This window comes from Hesperophylax consimilis, chromosome 19 (genome assembly GCF_061612785.1).
Source record: "Hesperophylax consimilis isolate HC1 chromosome 19, BYU_Hcon_1.0, whole genome shotgun sequence".
Classification (NCBI taxonomy): Eukaryota; Metazoa; Arthropoda; class Insecta; order Trichoptera; family Limnephilidae; genus Hesperophylax; species Hesperophylax consimilis.
In genome coordinates this window covers 20672012-20699004 of record NC_142854.1, presented here as the reverse complement: position 1 = coordinate 20699004, position 26993 = coordinate 20672012, and the positions used below count along the sequence as shown (strand labels likewise).

General features: G+C 34.9%; 1 protein-coding gene and 1 pseudogene across 3 annotated transcripts; one reads left to right on the top strand and one right to left on the bottom strand.

Moving 5' to 3' along the window:
* Nucleotides 1-3356: 3356 nt before the first annotated feature.
* Nucleotides 3357-7687, bottom strand: LOC149414974 (protein stunted pseudogene; annotated as a pseudogene). Its single transcript, XR_016303846.1, has 2 exons — nucleotides 7561-7687; nucleotides 3357-3705 (listed from the first exon to the last, which is right to left on the bottom strand). The product of XR_016303846.1 is annotated as a protein stunted pseudogene (transcript).
* LOC149414973 (putative maleylacetoacetate isomerase 2) lies at nucleotides 6792-25612 on the top strand. 2 transcript variants are annotated; one of them, XM_089642859.1, is made up of 6 exons: nucleotides 6792-7502; nucleotides 9531-9705; nucleotides 9923-9997; nucleotides 19595-19716; nucleotides 21507-21727; nucleotides 22826-25612. In XM_089642859.1, the coding sequence occupies exons 1-6, from the start codon at nucleotides 7494-7496 to the stop codon at nucleotides 22953-22955; spliced, it is 732 nt and encodes a 243-aa protein (XP_089498985.1). In that variant the 5' UTR covers nucleotides 6792-7493; the 3' UTR covers nucleotides 22956-25612. The 2 variants fall into 2 exon arrangements, with proteins under 2 accessions (XP_089498985.1, XP_089498986.1); XM_089642860.1 differs by lacking the exon at nucleotides 9923-9997.
* Nucleotides 25613-26993: the final 1381 nt, after the last annotated feature.

Sequence of the window (26993 nt, the reverse complement as noted above, 5' to 3'; positions counted from 1 at the left end):
CATATCAGAAAAACCTTCTTTTATAGACACTTTATATTTATTCAACTTGCGATTATATAAAACAACAATAACAAAAACTTTTGATAATAATTATTCAGAAAAACTATTAGTCATAAAACAAATTCAATTCATTAAAGAATTATACATATAAACGAACAGAAACAAAAACATACTATTATCGACTTTAATACATAATTTGAATACCTACAATAACAACACGACAAAATACACTATTCCACTGCAACACACATAAGCACAATTACATTGCGAACTCCCCAATACAACAGTTTCACACTATGGAAATCCAATACTTAGGTGATGTCGATATATTTAATATTAACTTTGCGAATTTTGTGGATCTTGTAAAAGACTTATTTCAACACTATTCCTAAATGGAAGTTGTATTTTTGTAAACCAGTTAAATTGCTGTATTTTTAATTTATATTCTTGTTCTTTTCAATTTTGTTTCTTGCATATATTATATTTTAATGTAATTTTATTTTTATTATTTCTTTCTCATGTTTCAAAATTGTCTCTCATCAAAATTGTACCACCTACATGTAAAAGCCCTCTGGGCGTTAAATAAATAAATATATATTTTCTCGCAATTGAAAATGTCCATTTTTGATATAATGTCATGTCTGTTCAAGTAAGAGTTTTGTTTTATAGTTGGTTTTGCATTGATCTACTTTGAACAGGAAAGAAGAGCAAGTGGAACGCGCAGGTTCATTAAATTGAATCTTATTTAGCAACTCCGGACATTGAATATTATTGTTAACTAATTTATACAAGAATAATGCATTTGTGTGATGCCTTTGTTCTATATGAAAGCAGATTTTGTAAAAGATCGCTTGTGTTTTTGTCAAATCTCCAAATGTGGTCAGCGAGTGAATCTGGGAGTGAATTTGACTATGCTAGTTATTAATTGATGTCATTAAAACAACATATTATTTTCTTTAATAAAAATAAAGTGTTTATTATGACATTTGTTTTATTTGATATTTTGCTGACCTAATTAGTTTTTTGACCTAATTACCTTGGCCTTGCATATAATTATTTTTAATATAATAATGTGGTGTACCGATAAAAGTGTGTTGCAGCTGATTTTTTAAATTTTTATTTTAGTTTATTTAGGAAACATACAGTTTTACAAAAAAAAAATAATTGAACATAAAATATAGAACATGATTTAAACCATCTAAGTTCCATTTATAATATTTATAAAAGCTAGAAATTAATTAAAAGTAATAAAGTACATAGTGTGTGTGAAAAATGATTAAAAAGAGAATACTAAACAATACAGAAGTAAGATTTTTAACTTAGGTACATAGTAAGGTTAATTTGATTTTAAACGATTTAAGGGTACAGTGGAAAATGTCAATATCGCTTAAGGCATTATAAGATTTGCAGATACGCCCGAGCAAGGAGTTTTGTGCGTATTTCGATTTGAAATCTTGTATATAAAATAAGGTATTTGATCTGGTATTGTGTTCAGGACAATGAAATGCAATCCTTTCTAACAGGGCTGGGGAGTCAATAAGGCAGTTCACAATTTTGTACAGAAACAGTACGTCAAAAATTTTATCTTCGTTTGTAGAGAGTAATAGGATTACATTGATGATTTTCAAAACGATATGACAGGTGTTTCAGGAATTTTGTTTGAATATTTTCAATTCGGTTAATATAAGTTTGGTATTGTGGATTCCAAATGACAGATGCAAATTCGAGATGAGATCTTACGTATGCCATATAAAGTAGTTCAAGTGTAAAAGGTTTATTGAATGGTTTTGTGATTCGTAGAATGAAGCCCATTTGTTTGTAGGCTTTTTCTAAAATGTTTTCAATATGATCTTTAAAAAGTAATTTAGGGTCAAGTAATACTCCAAGGTCTCTGATTTTTTCTACTCGTTGGAGAGGGACATGGATTAGATGATAAGTATGGATGATTGGGTGACATTTACGTGAAAATATTATTTAATTACATTTATCTATGTTTAGGAATACTTGGTTTTCTTTGCAATATTCATTAATTCCATTAATATCTTCTTGCAATTTATTGCAATCATCTGTTGAGCTTATGCATTTGTATATTTTCATATCGTCAGCGTAAAGAATGAAATCAGAATATCTGAATAGCTGATGTGAGATCAATTTTAACTTACTTTGTCAGGTGAAATTGAACCATCTATTTAAAAAACAAAGATTCCTTCTTGAGCAAATAATAAATTCCACTGGCTGTCTGCGACTGAGGAGTTGAAAGATCTTCTAGAAGTTGGCGTCATCAGATTTTTGTTTCAAATCATTATAGATAACAATTCTAGGATATTTATGGTTCGGTATCTGGAGGGCAAATACAGGAATATTATCATGATCAAACTGAACAGTGCTAAAAAAGGATATGTAGTGACGAAACAGAACAGAGAAGAAAGAAACCTAACCTAACATATGTATACACATAAAGGGTGTATCAGCATGTACCTAAAAGACTTTAGCCACTAACGCTTGTAACATTACGCATCAAGTGATACACACTCCGTCTCCTTCCAGCAGTACCGTACAGACAAGACAGAGCGCACATCACATGATCCATTGCAACATGCGGCAGTGTGATCAGTGAAGATGTCTGATATGAGGATTGATTTGCAGGCCTTTGTGTTTCCTCCCTCCTACAACATGGTTTTCTTCAAGATCCAGGTTCACAGATTCCTCTCTTCTAAAAGACTCTCGACACAGCATCCTCAAAGGTGACAGACCCCGACGGAATATGTTTTCCTCAGGGCCTCCTTCGCCATACCCTTATGTTAACCGGATTGTTGACATGGCCCGACTCAAGTATCTGATTCACTTGATCGTGCCATGTCTTCCTCGGGCATCCCAGACTTCTTCTGCCATTCACATTTGCATCATATATTCTTCTTTTCCAAGCACAGCCTTTCCTTATCTTCTCATTACGCTTACACTCAGCCTTGCATTTTTTGCAGATGTCCACATTTTTTACACGGTCATATCACACATTCACCTCAGGGTTCTCACTTCTTTAGCATTCATTCTATTTTCATCCTTCCTCTGCCAGTTCCATGTCTCACTGCCATACATCAGGGTAGGTACCAACACCCATCGTGGACTGCTAGCTTACTTACTTTTGACAATTTTTTGTTAGCGCCAACGGCGTCCAGTCCTCCATTAATGGAGCTACCTGCATCTACCCTTCTAATATCTCTATCAGCCTTCCCATTTCTCATAAAAATACTTCCCAAATACACAAACTCATCCACCTGCTCCAAGTATTCATCATTCACAACTATATTGTATTCTGTGACAATAATAACAGTAAAAATCCAATAAAACTATTAAAAAATTGCTAGACTGACTTTATTTTTAAATGCTCGAACGGAATGACATGTTCCAAATAAAAATCATCATAATCAACATAACTTAGGACATCAGATTCTTCACCGAACCGAAGAATGGTTTGTTAATTTACTTGTTGGCATCGACTTTAATGGCTTTTCCATTCTCCCAGCTGGTAAATCTGATGCTGCTGACATCTCTCTTCTCAGCGGCCAACCTCTCCACTGGCTTCAGCGACCTCCGCAGGACCTTAGCTGCGATGGTCGAGTAGTTGATGTAGGTAAGACCGAGCGTTCTCCAGGCGGACATTGTGAGGTTATGTTGTGTTGTGAGGGGCGGGAATAAATATGTTCGCTGGAATGAGGAGAAAACACATGCTGGGTTATATCGTGCATCATTGTTAGCGGTACAACACTGTTAATTATGGAAGGGAACTGCAAATCAGTATACTATATCTTGGGCTTGGCTCTCAGTTAAATTCTGTGAGTAAAAATGATGTACAATAATTTATTATGTTGGACATTCCAGTAAAAAAGGGATTCAAAATATGTTGGAGAAACAAAGGGGAACAAAGATCTATAATAAAAACAACAAAGTCTATAAGCCACTACGAAATAATGCAAAAAAAACCTGGGTCATAAACCGGGCTCAAGGCCGGCTTTACCACACCAGCGTCGAACTTGCATGTAAGAATCTAATTAGTAAGACGGTGTGGAATTACCAATGGTATATTCCCTCACTAACATCATACAACTCTCTCCACTAAAGCCCGGTATATCAATTGCTTTTAAGCTCGGCTTGGTTGGAATGTAAGCTCAGCACAGATATCACCAATATTACACATTTTGATTTTTTTTTTTTTTTTTTAAAAGAAAGACAAACATTCCCGGGTTACGAATAACCCAACAATGTTTGAAAATCTCCTACTACCACCACAGAAAGCCGAAAATGTTGCTTGTGTTGTAATGGAGGACTTAGCCAGCCGAGGAATCGAACACGCGACTTTATTTACAATTTGAATAGAGTAATTTGTTTCTTTTTTCTTTGCTTAACCAAACTACTATCGTTTATCGTTCGTCTATAGTTTATTTTTACGACTGATTTTTGATACACTTCAATCAGAATGTTGCTTGCTAATTGTAAATAGTATTAGTTTTACCGGAGTCAGCGCACTATTCATTAATTATTAAGAACTACCCGCTGAAAACAAATGTTTTCTTGGATGTTTTGTGTTTTCATCTGGGGGGGCGGGTGTACCCCGTCCCTGTAATCCGGTGGTTCGGATTACAGAGACAATACTGTATATTTTTTTGGCGCATTCAGTTAAACACCACAAGCCGCATCGATTGGTGCTTTCAAATTTAGAAATTGATCAATAGTACTGGGTTAAAGTCAATACCGTGAATGAACCATCCCCAGTTCATAAGATAGTATTTTGTCTCTCCTGAAAATTTTTATAAATGGTTCTTCTGCGATATTGGACTTACTGACGATATTATGTATACACAAATCTTGAATAATGTTATTGTGATTATTTTTTAGGTTATTATGTCGTGCTACGCTTCCTCCTTCTATCAACATTTCGGACACCGCTACAGTGTCCATCATCTGTCCTGATTCCTGATGATGCTAGAATGCTCTTATGATTGAAACCGTAACACTGAAATATTGATTAAAGAGGGAAGAATTGCAGCACGGCATATAATACTTTTCATATCTTGATCCAGGTTCGTTCATTATTATTGACACAGAGTTTGGACGTAAAACTTCTAAGTCCAACATCTCAGTTTGATATATTTTGAGTTACGGCAGTGTAGTAATGAGAATGCAATATATGTATAAAAAGATTTGAGGTTATAAGTTCACAAGGTTCAAACCAAACACTACGTTCATATGTTTTTTAATGTTATTTGTATAGCAGAAAAGTGAACAGATGTTTTGTTGTGGGTTATTGAATTTTGTCATTTATGTAACTGTATTTTAAAAGGTGTTTTAAATGCTTCTTATAGACAATTTGCCACTAAATCAACACATAATAATATTGCCAAACAATTCAACTTCTCAACCATAAAGCAGAAAGTCAGATTTTGGATCAACAGCAAACGTTACGGGTAATGTTTCCTTACCTTAACCTTACCGTCACAGTTAGAAATATGAATTAAACAGTGTTAGAAAGAGGAAACATCAAGCTTTATATTCAAATCTAGAAGTTAACCACCGAGTAATTAAAATGTACACCTTTATAAAACCAAAGGTTCTGACTACAATTTGAGAAAAAATTATGAATTTTTGTGAATTATTTTTATACGAAACAACAAAAAGTTAGGTGGCGGTAATTTTTCTAATACATTTTTTGTTTTTTTAAGTAGTTTACTGATTAGATGAAAAATTTCAAAACTTTTTATGTTTGATTTCAACCGTTTAGTATTAAAAAAATATGTATTTCACCTCCTTTCAAGAACAGTTTCTAGTTTTCGGATACATTCAGAAATATACCATTTATTTTTATTGTATTGAGAAGCGGAAATACACAAATTCTCCGACTTTCTGACGGCATCTCCAAATAGTATAAAATAAAGTCGCTATCTGCGTCTGTCTGTTTGTGCCCTTAGTTCTTCTAAACTGGGCAAATGATTTTGATAGAATTTTCACTACCATTTAGGGAATTTCTTCCGGAAGGTTTATATACATAAAACACGCATATTAATATTTGTAATCAAGTCGTAAAAAAATTATTTTTGTACGCTTACATTGCTAACGCTGGCTGAACCTTAAGAGATCCATCAAAATTATTTATTTTTTGATGTTCTCCATAAAACGGTTATACACCAATATATCGTGGAGAAGATTACAAATTAAAAAGTTTAGAGGCAGTTTTACTATTTTGTAACATGTGTTATAAGATAGTTACTGAATTGTCTGTAGGTGACATTGAAAATGTCGATGGCTAATGCAGAATCGTTAAGCAGTTGAGTCGCTCTGTTTATTGGCGCGTTCTGATAAAAGTTAACCCCTTTCAACATAGGAGGATTGTGTATTGTACAGGAGATTAACTTAAAAAAAGTGTTTGCCTAAAAATATTTTTCTGCGGGCTTCTAATGTATTGAAATCGAGCATTCCTGTTAAGAATAATGTTTTACAGAATTGTATATCTTGAAAACGCCTTCTGAAAAATCCACATAGTATATATCTATCTCTTAAGGATAATCCCTAGCAACGCCAGGTACACGTCAGTTAGTCTTCAATAAACATAACGGTAACTTTGCCAGAGGTAGCTGAAGGATATATACAGATACATTGGTTTTCAATGTTAAAAATCTCCCGTTTTAAAAGATGTTTTGCGGCAAAGTTGGATTATGTTAGCTAACAACCTAATAACCAATTCTGTGCATGAGATCATGAGATTCCTGAGATACCTCTAAATGAGGGAGCATGGTTACTACCCGTGGATCTAACCTACTGAATTTCTCTTGGGCATGCTCGGTATGAACCATCTACGGGTCAGAAGTGATGTGCATATTGTATCACACTTCTTCCAACTGATTATGCTATGAAATCTTCAACTGTCTCAAAAATAATACATTATTGATGGGACCTATAAAATTTAAAACGGAAAACATTTTTAAAAGCAGAAACTATACGAGTTATATATCCAGCAATATCATTTTTAACAATTAATTAATCCCTCACTAAGAATGAAAAATATCTATTTTTGGGCACTTATTTTAATAACTTATTTATCGCAAGAAATAGAATAATTAAAAACAGGCAAACATAGATAACACATACAAGGGTTATGGCATCAATTGCGACAGTATGCAATTGCAGATAAACGAATCGAAATGAACTGTTACGTGAAACCTAAACGAAAATAAATTAATTCATTGAGAGTTGGTTCGATCATTTTATTGTGTAAAGTCTACAATCCGTTCGAGATTATTTATTGTATTGGTTTAAAATTTAAGTCGCGCTCACCTAAAACCGGAATTATATTCATTCGTTTTATTATTATTCGTTGATTATAATATCGTGTTTCAAAGTCCAAACGAACATCGAAGGTTCGCCCACGAAATTTTGTAATTGGTTTAATTTCACGTAAACGAACTGTAAATATCGTTAATAAGTGTTTAGTTCTGCACAAAATGTCTCAGGTAACGATTAATTGTGTGTTTTAATATGTAATTTGTTAATAAATGGCGAAAAACTAACCTGAACGAGCGCTCGTGACAGCCAGACAGATTGAGGTTATGTGATTGAAAAAAGATGGAGAATTTGTGACATAACAAGTTATTGCTGGTTTAGTAGATTCCTTTTTTTTCTATCCAGTAAACTTCTGATTTTTAGAGATAATGGTAGTCGGGTACCTATTTATTACCTACCTACAGTTATATGCTTCCGATAATAAAATACCTCTAGTGCCTCGACAGGCTAATATTATCGTGCCATCAAATATTATCGCTTGACATTTAATTTGAAACAGATTCGCTGTTTTTGAACTATTTCAAAATAAAATACTGGTTTTGAAAGCAGATTTTAGCACTCATTACAAATAAAGTAAATCTTTTAGATTTCAGTACTAATTACAAATCGACATCTGTAATTCAAAATATTAAGTCGCATATCGACTCAGTAGTCGCTTATCGGTTATCGTGGAACCTGTAATTACTACTTAACATTAAACTAAAAACATGTTTACTTAGAAAAGCTATTATAAAAGTTATTGCCACTTAAATTTTTTTCGTTTTATATAAAAATTGCAATACTTGACAAATATTTTTTTTAAAACTATAAACTTCTAAATGAAAATACAAAGCATAGTTTTCTCTATTTGTAACGATTTTCAAAACATATATCTCACCGTTATACAAAATGAAATGAGACTTTAGAGAGAGGACTTGAGTCCGTGTCAGGCCGGGAGAGAAAATGAATTCTTGTAAAACTGAAAACCGAATAGGCCCCGAGGGAGATAGTTTCCCTCAATAACCTAATTAATATACCTACTAAGGAGCTAACTATTATGAAGGGGTAGTAGGCAGAGAGGATGAACTGCCAATCAACTTGTTCTTGACACACACTCCTTGCTTCATCAACAGTCTACAGTCTACATATCCTTATGGTATCTTGACCCTTGAAATGGCGTGAGGCGTGACTCAAGTATTTGATTAATTTGATCGTGTCTTCCTCGCGTGTCTCAGACTTCTATTACCATTCACATTGGCGTCGTATTTTCTTCTTACACTCCTTGGTTAGTTCATTCACTCTACATGCCCGAACCATCTAAGCGTCTCTTGTGAATAATCACATTTCTCACACGTACATATATTACACGTACGCGTCAGGGATCTCATTTCTAAAGTATTCAGTCATTTTTTTCTATCGTCAGCCGCCTTCAGATTCTCTCGTGTCTAAGATGAACAAATTATGATGAATGTAAGTAAGTCTAAAGTCACGGTGTTTGAAAGAGAGAGTACGTAAACAGTGCTGATAGGGATATTGCATGAAGGGTGTTTGGTTTTGAAATGATCATATATTATGCTTAGTTCTTACTGGCATCTGATTTATCCAGTTCCTACCTTCAACCATCACCTTGGTGGAAAAGGATTTGAAATTTAGAACAATCGCACAGTGAAATTCGAGTGCGTTTGTTTGAAAAAAAAAAACAAAAGAAGAATTGAAGTAATGGAAGCAATTGTTTGTGGTTATCGTGTACATAATCTTTGAAAATAAGGAAGTATTGAAAGTGCTTAATATCGTTCAAGTAAATAAAAGTATTCATTAGTTTTGTTGTGGCGACAATTACCTCAAGGTATCGCGGTGGAACTCTAATAAATTATATTGTTTTGTGTGCTGCTTCGTGGTAAGTGATTGGTGTCCCTTTTTCTTTCTTTCCATACCTTGTTCTTCCTCACACATACTTCATTAACCGATTAATCAACATCCTCTTTCGCAGTCCATAATTCATGTTATATGAAGCTGTAAGCTGTAATTTGGAAGCAGTTTCGGATGCAACAAAGGGTTAATGCAGGAAACTACATTAATGGAGGATTGAACGCAGTTGGCAAAGAAGTGAAGTAGCAGTCCACAATTGAGTGCTGATACCAATTCTGATGTACTGCAGTGATGCTTGTTGGATATATTAGTGTGCATAAGTATAATTACATAATATTCAACTGTTTCAGCCGATCTTATACTCATTCTGGCGGAGTTCTTGTTCCTGGCGCGTGAGGATTGCGCTGCACTTGAAGAACATAGACTATGAACTGAGGACAGTGGACATTGTGAAGAAGAGACAACAGTTGGACGAGGAATACAAGAAGATTAACCCGGTGCAGAAGGTTCCTGCTCTCACTATCGGTAGGATTAATATGATGGTTCCACGACAAACAGAGACTAAACAGAATATTGATAATACAGAACATCGACTAAATAGAACATTGCTAAAACATGACATCGATTAAACAGAACATTAAAAAACATAACATATAGAACATTGACCAAACAGCACATTGATAAAACAGAACATTGATAAAACAGAACAGTGATAAAACCTTGTTTTCTTATATCTTTGGAGAAAACAGGCCATCAACAAAACGGAAAATTGAGAAAACAGAACACAGACAAAACAGAAGAGTGGAAAAACAGAACAGTGAGAAAACCTTGTATTCTAGTATCTTTGTAGAAAACAGACCATTAACAAACCAGAACATTGATATAATAGAACATTGACAAAATACAACATTAACAAAACATGACTTTGACAAAACAAAACATTGACATAACAGATAATTGAAAAAAAAGAACATTGATAAAACATAACATAAAGAAGATTGATAAAATAGAACATTGACAAAACAAAGCAGTGACAAAACAGAACATTGAAGAAAGTTTCGAAAATGAACAAAAAACATCTTTCGTATCCTAGCTTAATTGCATAATTTTTATAGCGCCGTTTTCGTGCAAAATCATCCCAAGGACAAATATTTCTTCGTAAACTCTCTCATATAAACAACCTGACTTCAGCTAACATAACCTAATAATGAGATTCAGTGGCGTAGCTAGGTAACCAAGGGCCCTGGGGCAAATTAAAAAATGGGGCGCCACTGCTATGTAAACTTATTAGGTTTTATCAAATAAAAATATGAAATATACAAACACTTTAAAAATTCTAAGCTACTTAAGCTCTTTTTTGTGCACTGCAGACTGCAGGGCAGGTAATAAAAATATTAAACAGTAACAACATAAATTACAATTAATACTTGGTGTAGGTTCGGCTAATAAAACGAAATAGAGAAGATTCAAGGGTTTATTATATAAAGGTCGGGCCTACCAACTGACTAAATAACAATTATATTTACAATTTTTTCCTAGCTTTAGTTTTCGCAAAAGTATCAATGACTTCGTTTAAATCCAGGATTGATGCGGTTTTGTTTTCAATTGCTGTTAGCGATAAATGTCGGAGTCGAGTTTGGCCCATCTTATTTCTTAAATAATTTTTTGCTATTTTTAATTTGCTAAATGACCTTTCAGCTGCTGCAGAATAGGGCAGGAATTGTAAAGAATAATAACATTGCTGTAAATACTTCCGTTAGGTCGCATTCTAGCACTCCATATTTGCTCATTATTTCCTTACATAATTGGTGAACAGCCCATGCTTGAGTTAGTTGAGGTAAAACTAGATGGTAAATATTAATAAATTGAAGTGAAAAACTAGGGCCTATTATATCTGAATATGAATTCGTCACACTTTTGTAATAAAGTTGCTTCATCAACATGTAATAAAAATGTTGGTGTTAGAAAATCGAATATATGACAGACTGCACTCATACCAATAAAACGTGTATCTAATTGAGATATTACTGTGTGTAGTACATTATTGAAAATCTCAATTTTAAATATTTTTTCTCGGCTTGGAAATCAGTGATCAGCAGCTAATTCATCAAAATGTTTTTTAACTTTTCTTTGCCTTTTTTCTTGAAAATGGGTATCAATGCCATATTTTCTTGCAGTTTCACTGGCTTTGCACTTGAATAATTCGAAATCATTTCTACAAATTTGCAACTTTGCTTTGGTCTCTGCTAAAACTTTACTCGCCTCGCCCAAATTGATGTCGCATTTTTGTAAAGTTTTGGATGCATAATTGATGTCGTTCAATACACTGTGCATGAATTCCCAAAGCAACACGAACTCGAAATTTAGCATTTTTGTTTTAATACTCTCTGCTTCACTACGCTCATCTTTATTAGGACTCTTTAGAACCATTTCTGATAATGCTTTGATAATATCAAAATAACGAAGTTTTATAGCAGATATCGTATTGACCCTACTGGACCATCTAGTCGGATTTTTTTTTTTTAGAGTGGTGTCCGATTCGCCGGTGAATTTTGACAGTAGATTGATGCTGTTTCCTGAATTTAGCTGAATTTAGGGGAATTCCCTAGGCATAACTTTTGAATTTCTCTCAACCGATTTGTCATGATTAAAGTGGGGTTGCAAGTTGCAACCTGTCATATTTATTTTGAAAATGGGAGAAATTTCCAAAAGTTCAGTTCGATCGAGATTTCTGATAAGGATTCGAGGGCCCCCTGAGCTTGAGGGCCCCGGGGCACTGCCCCGCGTGGCCCCTAGGTAGCTACGCCGCTGATGAGATTTATACTTTTAAAGTGGTATGTTTTGCTGGTGTTTTGTTTTATGTTTCCATCATAATCTTATATACTCCAAGAATTTAAAAAAATTAAATCCCTTTGACACAGTTGAAGTCAGATTTATAGCTAGATTTATATATAGAGTGCTCGCGTCAAATACTAGAATATGAGTTGATTGATTCGAGTTGGCAATTTCTCGCACTCATTGAAAACAATCATACCTCTGAATTTTAATACGGAGACATATAAACTGATTATAGTGCTATATAGCCAATGAATTCACCTATTTATCCTAAATTTTTAGAATTTATAAAAAAATCTTAAATGCACGATTTCTGCTAGTCAAAAATGGCATTTTATGGCGTGCGATCACTCAAGACGTTTTACAAACTCGGCATAGTGTGACGAAAATCACTCAAGTGGTTAAGGGTGTGAAAAGGCGATGAGGTTGGCTTTCCGAAATCTCATATAGACAGTGGTAACCTTCCTCTTGTTTTGAAGATTAAGTGTCCAAATTTCATCAATGTCGGAATAAAACTGTAGATTTGTATAGCAATCAAATTCACGCCGACCACCCGTCCTTCAGACACTAGTCTTTGCATACTCGTAAAAAAATAAAATAGATTAGCTGACGTCCCCGGCGTTGTCCGGGCTTTACACAGAGTTTTTCGAAATCAGATGTAGACAGTGACGTACCTACCTCACGTCAAGTGTGCAAAATTTCATCACTCTCAGAGTAAAACCGTAGGTAATGTGAAGAAAAGAGGTATTGTTTACTACGATAAGCTGGGTATATTAAGGCGATGCCATACGTAGTAATGCAAAATCATGTGTTTTTGGTTTGAAAATTTGGTCGCCTAGAACTATTTCAGATGCTTTAATTAAATACTGCGAGTAGAATACATCTTGGCCTTTGAAATAATCGAGTATTTTTTAGATAAGTCTTTTTATAAGCCCAGAAAAAAATAATGTATAAGGTCTATGAAAACTGCTTTAAAGTTCAAAATCTCCTACTTACGAATCCAACTTCGGTTATGATTTTATTTATTTATTTATTTATTTATTTATTTATTTTTCATGTTCTCCGTAAAACGGTTATTCACCAATACATTATGGAGAAGATTACAAATTGGACAAAAAGTATAGCAAAACACATAAAAAGGTCAGTTTCACTACTTTGTGACATACGTCAAAAGATAATTGTTAAACTGCCTGTATATTACTGTACTGTACCGTACCGTACTGTACCGTATATTACCGTATACTGTACCGTATATTACTGAGCTATGCATTCCGGAAAATACTGGTCTAAGGCAGTCAACTCTTAGATCAGCGACATCATCTGCAATTGGAAGGTTGAAAGAGCCTAAGCGAAATCCGAACACTAAGTTTGGTGATCGTGCATTCGGAGTATCCGGCCCCAAGGCTTGGAATAAACTTCCTATGGAATTGAGATGTATAACCAGCCCAACAGAATTTAGATCCAAACTAAAAACTCACTTTTTCAGACACTCATTTCCATAAATCCGTCATTCTATCCAAATATTTCTTTTTTTTCATTTTTTTATACCGTAATTGTTACATTATCTAGCGATTCCGTTCATTCAATTTTGCTATTGACTTGCCTACCAGTGGACAATGGACAATATCAGCGGGAACATAACAAGTTAATCGGTTTAATTGTTGGCAGATGAATCATCTAAATGCGTTTAAGATTGGCGATTGATTGATTTTATTCATTAATTTAATTCATTTAACATATAATATATCCAGCTAACAATAAATCCACCCTAATATAATAGAACTTCCTTCTTCTTCTGGCGTTAGTAAGATTAAATTGTTAATTTTAATTTTAGTTGTAAGTTGCCAAATATGTAAATACTCGTGTATATGTCGTTAAGATAGTAGTTATAGGCCTTAGTCGTAAGTCACTAGATATAAGTCTTAGAGATAAGTCAGTAGTTCTAGTATTAAATATTTAAGAAATATATTTGTACAGCGCCCTTGAGGTGATTTCTCACGAAAACGGCGCTATATAAATTAGCCAAATATTATTATTATTATTATTAGGTTACGTTAAAAATGTCGATTGTCAATGCAGACTCGTTGAGCAGTTCAGTCGCTCTGTTGACTGGGGCGTTCTGATAGGCAGAAGTCCTCGCTTTTGGAGCATAAAAAAGGGTATGGGACCTTCCACGAGTATACTTGTCTGGGACATATAAGTTAATCTCTTTCAAAATAGGTGGATTATGTATAGTTCCAGAGATTATCTTAAAAAAATGTTTTCCTAAAAATATTTTTCGGCGGGCTTCTAATGTATTAAGATCGAGCATTCCTGCTAAGAATAAGGATGGATACAGGAAAGGGTAGTACATATATTCCCTCATATATAGGTAACGCATGAATCTCTTTTGTACTTTTTCTATTTCGAGAATATGGTTTTGCTCAGAAGGGGCCCAAATAATGGAGCTATATTCCAAGATACTGCGAACAAGTGCTTCATACGTTCTTCGGATTGCGATTCCGTTGGTAAATGATCTTGAATTACGAAGAACAAATCCAAGCATTTTGTTGGCACGGGAGACAATATCAGATATATGGGATTTGAAAGAGAGATTTGCTTCAAAAATTACGCCAAGGTCTCGAATCTCATTTTTACGTGTTAATTCATGTTTATTAATGTGGTAGGGGAACAGGAATGTATCTTTGGACCTTGTAAATGTAACGACACTGCATTTCTGAATACTGAAGGGTAAGTTGTTCAGTTCCGACCATTTGACAAGAGAATCAAGATCGTTCTGCAGAAGAATGGAATCGATGTAACTTTTGATTGCTTTGAAAAGTTTTATATCGTCAGCAAAAAGGAGATATTTTGAGTGGTTTATAGTGTTGCCAATGTCATTGATGAATAAGAGAAAGAGAAGGGGTCCTAGATTCGATCCCTGGGGAATCCCGGAGTTAGTTTTGTATTCGTGAGAGATATGGTGTCCGTAACTGACATACTGACGACGATTGCGTAAGTAGCTAGCCACAAAAGCGAGGAAATTCTGAGAGAATCCGATGTCACTTAATTTTTTTAATAAAATATCATGGTCGACTTTATCAAATGCTTTCTCGAAGTCTGTATAAATCACATCAACAGGTACAAAATTTTCAAATGAATTATTAATATAGGTAATGAGATTCATAAGATTCGTTGAAGGTGACAGTGTGGGACGAAATCCGTGCTGATTTTCGGTGAGTGCGTGTTTTGTTTGGTTATATATCTGTGAATAAATTATGGTTTCTAAAAGTTTTGCGGGTGCTGACAACACAGCTACAGGTCTGTAATTATCTATTTCTGATTTTTTTCCTTTTTTATGTATAGGCGTTACTTTCGTTAGTTTCCACATTTCCGGAAATATATTTTTGCGAAGTGATAGGTTAAAAATATGTTTTAGAGGTTGAACAAAATAACTTGCATATCTTTTGAGGATTATAGGTGGAATACAATCTGGGCCGACGGAGTATTTAGGTTTTAGCTTATGGAAAGCTGTAATAATATCGTCATCGTTAATTTCATGAATTTGTACAGGTAAAGAGTTAAATGACGATGAAGCTATAGAGGATATGTCAAGTTTGGGGATATTGTCGCTAAATACTGATTGAAAATAGTGTGCGAAACCTGCGGCGATCTCAGACGATCCATCATATTTATTGTCTTTGTAGTCCATGTGGTTAAGTTTGTCACAGCCGCGGCGTTTATCGTTAGTGTAAGACCAAAATCGAGTTGGGTCTGTTATTATACTGTTCTCGGCCTCACGTGTAAAGTCAGTGTAGGCCTGACCAATTAACCGTTTGATTGATTTTCGCAAAGTTTTAAAGTTAGCTAAGGCATGTTCGGATTTTGTTTTTTTCCAAAGATAGTGCATTTTAGTTTTTTCTCGTATGAGGTGAATGATTTCCCCACTAAACCATTTCGGATATTGTCTAACATCTTTGAGCATACGTGTAGATCTTTTCTTAAAACAAATGTTGAAAATATTATTGAGCTGTTCATAAAACATTTCGACAGCTAGATTTACGTCAAGGCAATCGTAATGATTCCAGTGATGTTGTTCTAAGGCATTCTTAAGTGTGTTATCTGAGCTTTCGTGGAAAATCCAACCCATGTTTATGTCTGGAGGCAATGTGTCTGTTTGTATATGTGATTGAGTTGTGTAATCGAATGTGAATGAAAGTGAAGGGTGATGAATATCCTCTCTGACTAATGGGGAGTTATGGCGGCAGATAACAGCATTTTTAGAATTTACATTACTTAATACTAGGTCTAACATGTGTGCATTTATGTTATAAACAGTGTTGAATTGTGTTAAATTATAAAAAGAACAAAAGTAATCGAAAACGTCAATTGGGTTTTTCCCTGAGGGAAAGTTAAAATCACCGAAAATAATAATATTTTTTGATTGTAACTTTACACTTTCACTTATAGTTTTGTCGTAAAATAATTGATACTGTTCAGATGTTGTATTTGGAGGAAAATATACAACACATATATAAATGATGACATTTCTATGCGATACTTTCACCCACAAGTCTTCACCTTGGGTTTCTATGCAGTCCATTCTTTCCGCGTGTGAGTGGCTGTCAGCTCGGAGGGCTAGGAGAGTCCCTCCTCCGCGACTGCCTCTATCCTTCCTGTAGACGTGGTATAGGTTTTCGAATAGCTCCGACGAAAAGGTGCTTGAAGTTAGCCAAGTTTCGGTAAGAGCAATCAGAAGTGGTTTCTGGCACATTACGTTTGTCATGAAGTCGATAATTTTATTATTCAGACTTCGAACGTTCTGGTATACTCCACTAATGTCTATCTTTTTCGGACGTCGTATCGACCGTCCTAGTTTGGGGTCGTGGTCTCCGAAATGACCATTCGTTGAAGGCCACGTTTTCAGGCCAGATCGTGGGGTCCAGGAAAAAGTGGAAGTAATTTTCCGGTATGCCTATTTTGAAGGCAGCATAACGTTCATGCCTCGTAACCAGTTTTTCGACAGTGTAAATTAAATCCGGCTTCTTCTTTTTTAAGAATGAAGATATATTTTCTTCTGTGGTATTCGGGTGAAACATGAATACATGTAGATGTAGGTTTTTGGGAATAGTGACCAAGCTGTCGTCGATAGACCCTGTCCCTTTACAGATTGGCCGAGATCGTCGTCTACCGTTGACGAGGGCATCGCTATACGATGTTATTGGCTGGGTTGGCAGCTTGGGCACAACAGGCTGTATTGTACTCTGTGGTTGTGGAGGAGAAGACGCCGCTGCAGCAGATGTGGAAGCGGAATGTAGATCTTCCTCCGGTTTTCCTTTTTTAGCAGTGGATCTTGTAGTCATTTTGCGGGTAGTGAGCGGCTGGACGCCGCTAACGGGAAGGTGAGTCTGGCCGGCTAGAGCGGCTAAGGTAATAGCAGGAGCGGGGGCGAGGCCGGGGGGCCCGGGCGGTGGAGGTGTCCCAGACGGCTGCTTAGTGATATCGCCGTACGCTGAGCGCACACACACATTTAAGTCTGGCGCCGGCGCTAGTACCTGGGGAGTACCTGCAGTTACGTTGTACGAGTACTTGCATGAAGGGCACACAATTTTAGCACTACCGTCACTTAAAATTGAACGAATCGTGGTCAGTTCGCTACCGAAACCCTCGATTTTGCCACTCAAAACATCGACCGTTTTAATCAAGGACTGAATGATATCACCAAACTCTTCCATTTTGTAAATAGACTAGAACGAACGATTAAAATGAATACTATCGAGAGCCGATGACAGAAGACGTGCGTCGCGTGTTGCGTGCGTATTGACACTGTATAATGTGGAAAATTAAGTTATTTATAAAATGATCGAAAAAAAAATTAATATTTATGCCTGAACATCCACAAAATAAAATAAAAGGCACTTTTTGGCCATGTTTTTTTCTTGCATAAATCAAAATAGGCAGAAGCGGGAATTTAAACCTTATCGCCATCTACGTAAGGGTTGTTATTGATAGCGGCTCAATTTACAAATATTACACGACGTAGTGCATCGCCTTAAATATAAGTCACTAGCAGCGTTGCTTGACTTTTCTCTACTTTCTATAAATATAATATGCATGTTTATACATTATGCTGGATACTTTTGAAAGAAAGGTGCTGAGAAGAATATGTGGACCCGTGAAAGAGGGCGAACAGTGGCGTATCCGGCACAATATAGAATTGTACGATATATATAAGGCCCCTAGCATCTCTGCACACATGAGACTCCTCAGGCTGAGATGGGCTGGGCATGTACAGAGAATGCCGGATACACGCGTCCCAAAAAGAATTCTGACTGGTCACCCAGGTGGAAAGAGAAAAGTGGGAAGACCCAGACTGAGGTGGGAAGATGAGGTAAGAGGGGATGCAGCACAGCTTCTCCAGGTGACAAACTGGAAGTCAGCCGCTGAGGACAGGAGGAGTTGGAGGCGACTGTTGCAGGAGGCCAAAGCTCGATATGGGCTGTAGCGCCATCGAAGAGAAGAGAAGAGCATGTTTATACATATAAACCTTCCGGAAGAAATTCTCTAAATGATAGTGAAAATCCGTTGCGTAATAAGAACTAAGGGCACAAACAAACAGACGCGGATAGCGAATTTATTTTAGTATAATAGAGATAGGGAAGAGATACTGGCGCAGACTTGTGAAAAACGGAATATTATAAAACATGTAGGATTTGTGAAGCTGAAAGTGTTAATTAAAAGATATCTTCCACATGATCAATGATCATTGCCTTTTAAAAGAAGAAATTTATTTATGGAATGTTGGTAAGGTTTTTTAAAACTTTGTTTTTATTAATAGATGCAATATTTATTAAAAAAAATTGTTTGACTAAGGATTGAACCATCCTCCCCAGGGACTGGTGTCAACCACCCTTACAACCGAGCCAAATTCCTATCGGGTAGGGTCGACATTTATACTGTGATGTCATATTTTAGAGAAATGCGTACACATTCGCGTGTGTATACGTGATTGCCACCAAAAGTTGATAGAATACATTGCGATCGATAACGAGTATATCTGCCGAGTTTCAGCTCGGTAGGATATCGGAAAGTTGGTTAATTTCCACTTCCAAGATTTGCATTTATTCACTATATCAAAAAGATGTGTTTAAAAATTACGACATTTGTCCAATGACATTATAAAAATATGTTATATTCATATTAATCGAACAATTTTTAGTGATTATTTTTTGGGTTATCACGCCGTGGTGGGTCTAGAGACGATGAGAACATTTGAGTACTAAGCAATACGTTCATCAGAAATAATTAAAATATACCCGACGGAAAGATCGGCAAAGTCGACTGTAGATTAGTACATTACGTCGGCCCGCCCGCCGATAATTATTTTTACACGACTTCATCACTTACGTCGTTACGATACCCACTTTGTTTTAGAAATTTGATTGGGCAAATTCAACAGCTGGTCTGTCCAATACACCAAGGCATCGTACGTCGTTAAGATTTTGGCTTTATTTTAAGGTATTGTCTCGTCTTTTGAGCATTCAGATGTGATACCGTGTTGAATAGCGCGGTTATTAATGTTTGTATTTTCTACCACCAGATGGAACCACCTTGGTAGAGTCTTTGAATATTCTAAGTTACTTGGAGGAGAACTTCGCAGGGACATATCCCATATTGCCATCGGATAAACTCAGCCGGGCCAGAGCAAGGGAGATTAGTATGGTAAGTTGAAAATTATTAAAGATTTGAACGGCCAATATATATTTATTTTGCTGGCAACTATTTATTTTTCTTTTTCATTCTTGAGGCAATGTTTCAAAGAGTTTGCAGTGTTTATTTTAATGTTTGGACACACTGCAAAGCTATCCTGATAAAAATAACTCTGGTGTTATTATAGGCGTTCTACTCGCAATATTTGATTGAAGAATCTTTAGCATTTTTAGGCGATTAATTTTTTTAACCGAAAACACATGCATTACTTCGCATTACATCGCCTTAACCCAGCAAAAAACCCTAGAAAAAACACTGTAAGCTCTCAAACAATCTGATTGTATTTTGGGGCTCCAGACCAGAGGTGGCTTTTGAATTCTACAATTGGGCGCACTTGCGATTTGTACAAGGTTAGCAGTCTGTTGTGTACTATCTGCAGTATCTGCGGGCCCTGTACAGTACGCCCAGCTTCTGATAGGCTAACTTGTGCCTGAGCTGGTCACTTTGAGTTACACCAAACATATTGTAATATCTTGGATTACGAGTAATATTTAGAATCCCAGTTGAAATGTTAATTATAGGAGACTTCAATGATTTGTTAGGTTCGTCGAGATGATAAGCTAATTTATTTGCGTAAAGAATTACAAACAAATTGCTCTCCAGTTGGTGCCGTGGCAACATAATTGCTAATAATGTATTTTATACTACCCAAACGAACACAAAACAAATGCAAACACACTGCAGTTTCATTGGACCTCGTACTTTCAATCGTTTACCGAAAAATATTCAAGTGATTACTAAACTTCCTCAATATTTAAAAGAGTTAAAATTATGGCTTTTTAATACAACAGTTGAAACTTTTTTTTATCACTTTATGTTTCTCATAAACTATTCACCATATATTACACTAAAAACTTATAACTTTACTTCACAATATTGTAATCACTTTTTATAAAAATAGACAAAATGTAATTTTTTTTGTATTATATGCCCACAGTTTGTTTCTTTCTAGGTACAATAATATAATGTATTTAAATCTATTACCCACCTACAGGCTGCGCCTTAGTGGGTTTCCATCATTAGAATTGATTTTTATAATATTGTATGTAATTAATGTAAAAATTGGGAAAAATAAAGCAATTAAAAAAAACATATTGACGTGTGGGGCCGCGTATTCCTTTTTCCGTATTCAATTGGAGGCAGTACTAGAGTTTAGAAAGAGAATTAGCGTAACAAATCCGTGCGTTTTTTAAGGCAGTGCTGCCGTACTGCCTCCTACTAAAACACGGAAAAGGAAATACCCTAACGAGATATGTAGATTAGTTTATGAAAACATTGGAAATGCCCTTACCAACATAACATATTCCATAAACACAAGCATTCCAGATAAGCTACGTTTCTTCACAACAACCTTTTAACACATCGTTCAAAGATGACCACTAAACAAAATGCATGATAAAAAACACTCCCTTTCTCCCTTTGAAATTCAAAATGCCCCCGATCTGAAGACTTCTTCCCAGACATACCATTACTCCATCACTGTACTGAGCTCTGCCCCTACGATCGGCTAAGGTTCGGATATTCCAATCGGAACCATTCGGAACCTCGTTTACGCAAGCGCCTGTTTGCTGAACATGCAGTGACACCTATGGTTAATTACTAAAACTATCTTTACAATATATTACCGACACTACACATTTCATTAGAAAGCATGTTGGGAAGATTGCTTCCGTTTAAGCTGTGACGGCATTTAGCTATTATTTCCAACGGAAAGTTATATTTTGACATCACGCATGTTACAGGTAATAGCGTCTGGAATCCAGCCTCTTCAGAACGTGGGTCTGAAGCAGATGTCCATGCTGGCTGACGAAAAGGCCTTCGTGAAGTTCGCCAACCATTGGACGCATCGTGGACTGGCCGCCGTGGAAGCCATTGCATCCCGTACTGCCGGAGACTTCGTAGTGGGAAACAGGGTCACCATTGGAGATATCTGTTTGGCGCCGCAGATGTTCAATGCTAAGAAGTAAGTTCTTCAAATAATGTATAGTTTTCCGTAATTCTGAAGGTTTTGGTTTTGAATCTAATTTAATACTATAATATGCAATGTATCCACCAGTTACCAATCTTTATGTTTTAATCCTTTTTATAAATCTTTCCAAATTTATGTCCGGGTTAAATCTTCCCCCATAGGAAAAACTAAACCCTTCCACACACTTTTCCACAAATGATCATCTAGTCAATCCACATTATGCAAGTGCATTATATAAGCATAATAAATACAAAACAATACAAGAACAACCCGTCAACTCACCAGAGATCAAATGGGAAAATAATTCACCGACTCCAGATATTTTCATATGAGAGGGTTCGGCTCAGTAGAACTTCTAATTGGACATATAAATCCTACAGATACCTAAATATAATAATAATAACTGAAATATCAAAATCCGTTGCATAGTTTAGAAGAACTAAGCGCACAAACAGACAGACGCGGATAGTGACATTGTTTTATACTATTTAGAGATACCAATGTATTGTCACGATTACGAATTTACTAAAAGTTTATCAGGAAACGGTCTGTAATCCCGTTTTTTGTTCATTACGTTCCGGGATGTTCCCGAACGTTCCAGACTATTCCCGAACATTCCACATCATTCCAGAATGTCCCGGGATGTTTTGGAATGTTGTGGAATGCTCTCGAATATATATATAAAGGGCGAAAAGAAGGTCCTTAAATCTTCAAAACCACGCCCCTCAGGTAAAAACGGGAACCTTCCTCGTGGATGGGGGATAGAGGGCTACCACACCTAACTCCCTTGATCGTACCGGAACTCGATTCTGAGTTTGAGCGGCGTGCACGCTGTACACTTACATTTATAATATTAATATTTATTTCCAGCCAGCAAACCTTCTGAACTGAAATCCTTTAAAAGATTTTTTTCCGGAACCCCATTTTTTTAACCAAGGATACCATTTAGAATCGATCCGAATATGATAACAATGCTTTAAATCATATAAATTTAATATTTTGTTTCTACAAACTCGTATCTTTTGAGGGCGGCTGAAACTTTGTGAATATTCTGGAATTTTGTAATAATCAAACCCGTGTTGTTTGTTCCAGACTAAAGCTGGACCTGAGTCCTTACCCGACCCTCAACAGGGTCTGCGACAAGCTGGCGCTGGAGCCTTCGTTCTTCCTGACGCATCCGGACAACCAACCGGACTGTCCCCCTAGAAAACCCAAAGCCTAAACTAACCTAACCCAACACCTAACTCTTTACACTGACGTTACATCTAATGGCGTCCTGAGACGATCAATGTCAACGTGCTATTAGCTCTTAAGTATTATCAGCGCCTTTGCTCCTTTGCTCCTTGGCAAGAACTTGTTTATGTGTTCAATCAAATTTCACATCATTCCGCCGGTCGCGTTAATGGGATGTCTCAATTGTCAATCGCTTCAATTGTCTCACTAAACGATAAATTAGTCATTTGCACCACCATCTTTATTGAACTAAATTCTGCTAAAACCAGTGCAAAAAGTCCGAAAACAGGCCTATATAACTGTAAGTTCAGTTTCTATAGTGTAATTAAATGTGGTAATTATATAAGTATAACTATTGACAGTTGATATTGACTTTATGTCTCCGATGTACTTTAAGGCCGCTATAGACGACTGATTTGCCCAGTAGTTTTTCAAGAAAAAACAAATAAAAGGCTTTAAATAAGGAGATTACAGTAGAACGATCGTCTGCACCAGCCTTTACACTTAGGTACATATTATATTCACGGTGTCCGGATGTTCGTAGTACAAGCGAGAAACTAATGTATCTACATCACATTTGGAGTCGATTTTGTGGTATAACTTTTTTTTATTCTAGCTTTCGTTTTCGAGTAAATCGAGTTAATTTTTTTTTAAATCGTTCGCTAGGGGATTAATATTATATTTGCCGAAAAAAATGGAAAAAGTTTAAAATAAAAATTTGTAAAATCGTTTCTTGCTTGTTGCTACGAGTTTACGTACACTGTATATTTGGTGTATACAACTAGTGTCAGATAATATTATATGTCTTACCTATATAAATAGAAACATAGGGAGATATGGCATGGAAGCGTGCTGATTGAAAGAAATCACGCAAAAAAAACAATTAGATTAATTGGATTATTTTTTGCGTCAGACAAGATTTTAAAATGCAGATTGAAACGCAAAAAAATTTTTCACAGAAAATCCCATTTATATCTAGTTATAAAAATGAGACAAGTGACATAATCTAAAACTGGACTTTGGTGCAAAGTAAACAAGGCTTGGGATGTGATTCTGCATGATAGTAAAAAACAAAATTTAATTTAAAAAATTACTTTTTTTGAAATTTAAATGTTTTTTTTTAAGGTAGTCTTCAGCTTCAGGTGCAAAAGTTGAATTGTTCCTATGGAGAAAATAATATTCTTCTAAGTAAAAATATTTTTGTAAAAAAAACATCGAAATATCTAAAAAAAGTTATTCTTCGTTTTTACTTGTACGATCATGTAGAATCGCCTCTTGAAGTTTGTGCACTTATTGTACCCCCTGACACCCTGTATACGAGATATTAAGGCACTTACTAAATACTGGAAAGTCGAGAGAATATTACACAAAAAGATGAAAAATGATATTATTGTATGCAGCCAGATTTTTTGTTTTGTTTTTGATATGATTATTGATGTAGGTACCTATATACACGGTTTTGATTTTTTAATTTAAGAAAAATATTCATTTTTTTCCGGAACAAAATAAAATCTATTTTCAAATGTTTTTTAAAACTTTTTTTAGATTTGATTCACGTTTGAACCTTCCTACCCAGAAACTGGAGTTGACAACCCAAACAAAATCGCCAAATGCCGATCGGGTAGGACTGACAGTTATTTCCTATATTAACTGCTGTAATGTCATCCGATTTCAAATAAATGCGTATATATCCACGTGTATGTGCGTGATTGCCACCAAAAGTTCATAGAATGCATTGTCATCGACAACGAGTATATCTGTGGAGTTTCAGCTCGACCGGATGTTGGAAAGTGGATTAATTTCCGCTTCAAAGATTTGCATTAATTAATTACCGAAAAAAAGTTAAAAACAGTATTTTATAATGTTTGTAGTCAAAACTACCTGATATTAATCCGCGGGACCAATTTTTTTTTAAATTTTCCAAATTGGGACTTGGGGACTTGAAATAAAAAAAACAATAATTCCACACAAAATTGACTCCAAACACTGTGATTATTCACAAATTTTCCGCTTATACTACAAGTTACCGGACGCCGTGTAGATTATTATGGAAAGCGATATTACAAAAACATTCCGAGTGTTTAAATTTGTGATAATAGAAAAGCCAGTAAAAAATAATTTCTTGAAGATACTTATCGCCAGTATGACAGTATCGCCCTGTTGAAAGACCACGTTTAGCAATTTAAAAAACACAAATATATATGTACACGATATTTTAAGAAATAAATTTATTTTGACAATATGTACAGATATTATAAATAAATAAAATATTTTTTTACAATATTTTAAACGTCATTTTATAACTTTGCCAAATTGACGATGTTTATACACAATATATAATATATGACCAATAATTTAGGTATTCTGACAATAATTAATACATAGTTCATTATAAGTTGGCATGGTTAAAATAGTTGATTTTATTAAATAATATAAATTTGACTCTGTATGAATATATTTACTCTGTGCGAATATATATTTGACTCTGTATGAATATATATTTGACTCTGTATGAATATATTTACTTTGTATGAATATATATATTTGACTCTGTATGAATATATATTTGACTCTGTATAAATATATTTACGTTGTATGAATATATATTTGACTCTGTATGAATATATACTTGACTCTGTGAATATATATTTGACACTGTGTAAATATATATTTGACTCTGTTTGACTATTTTTGAGAATTTTTAATAAATACATTTTTACACCTTTACAATAAAATTGCTTTTTATTGATGTTTGGGTCAGAAGGCGGCTGTTGTTAAGTGGGAATTTAACCCTTATCGCCACCTACATGAAGAATTCCGGCATATTCTTTGATACGCTTTATCTTCTAATAGACACTGAACATTTGTCTTTATAATATTTTATCTACATAACAATTTTTTTTCACTTTTAAATTTATGTAAAATTATTTGTAAAGGCTTATGTTAATTTACGAAATGTAGGCAAATCCTCCAGACAACGTTTTATAGTATCTTGTCTTGTGTCTGTATCTGTGTGAAAAAGCCTTTAAGAGGAAGTTACAAGCCAAAAATGTGTATATTCTTGGTATATCTTATATTTTAGGTAATAGGCATTAAAATCGCTTGACAAACAGAGTCTAGTAACGTTCAATTTCAAGCACAAAAGTGGTTTTTATTCATTTTGTAAATAATTTTATAACAAAGCAAAAAAGTTAATCAAATGAAGCTGTCACAGATAATCTTTGCTGTAATACTGTATTTTTTTAAAGTTGTTTCCTTTACGCGTTCATACATTTCTATTAAAAAAATATTTTATTTAGTAGTTTACATTTATATTTTTATTGAGTAATTTATTAGTTTATTTGTATTTTACTCAAGCGAAACGATAGGAAAACCTTCAATTTATCTAAAGCATATTTTTGGTATTCATAATGTACACCGATTCGTTATAAAGATTAATCAAAATAGTGATTTAGCATTAAGCTTCGCCTTAAGGAAACACTTTCTGAAATAAGTTTATATTACTACAGGTGATTTTACACAAAAACGGCGATATACAAATCATCCAAATATTATTATTACTAAAATAGTGATGGCTGCAAAAATTATCCTTGGGATATTCCCGATTGAAAAGTTACGCAGTTAAAATAATCATAATATTTGTGTATTTTAGCTGAACAGAGCAGTTAGTGAAATGAATTACATGATATTAAGTTGAAAATAAAAGATTGATCAAAATAGTGATTTGGCATTTGAGATTTAAGTTCAGTTGAGTTGTTCCAAGCTGCAGCATGCTGGATGATGATTGTCTCTGTTATAAGAGAGTACCAGAAAAATATATTTTAAGACTTCTATCTACCCCTTCAGCAAAAAGCTCCCTTTGTAATACGTAACATAAGGAAATATGTGAAAATGTTGTTGCAATCCCCTATAATATATATGGCCTAGCCCTAGTGCACATATGTGTTAAGTGCAATTTGAAAATTCATGTGTTAAGCACAATTTTAAGTGAAAACAATTACGTGTTTGCAAAGCATTCATTAAGATT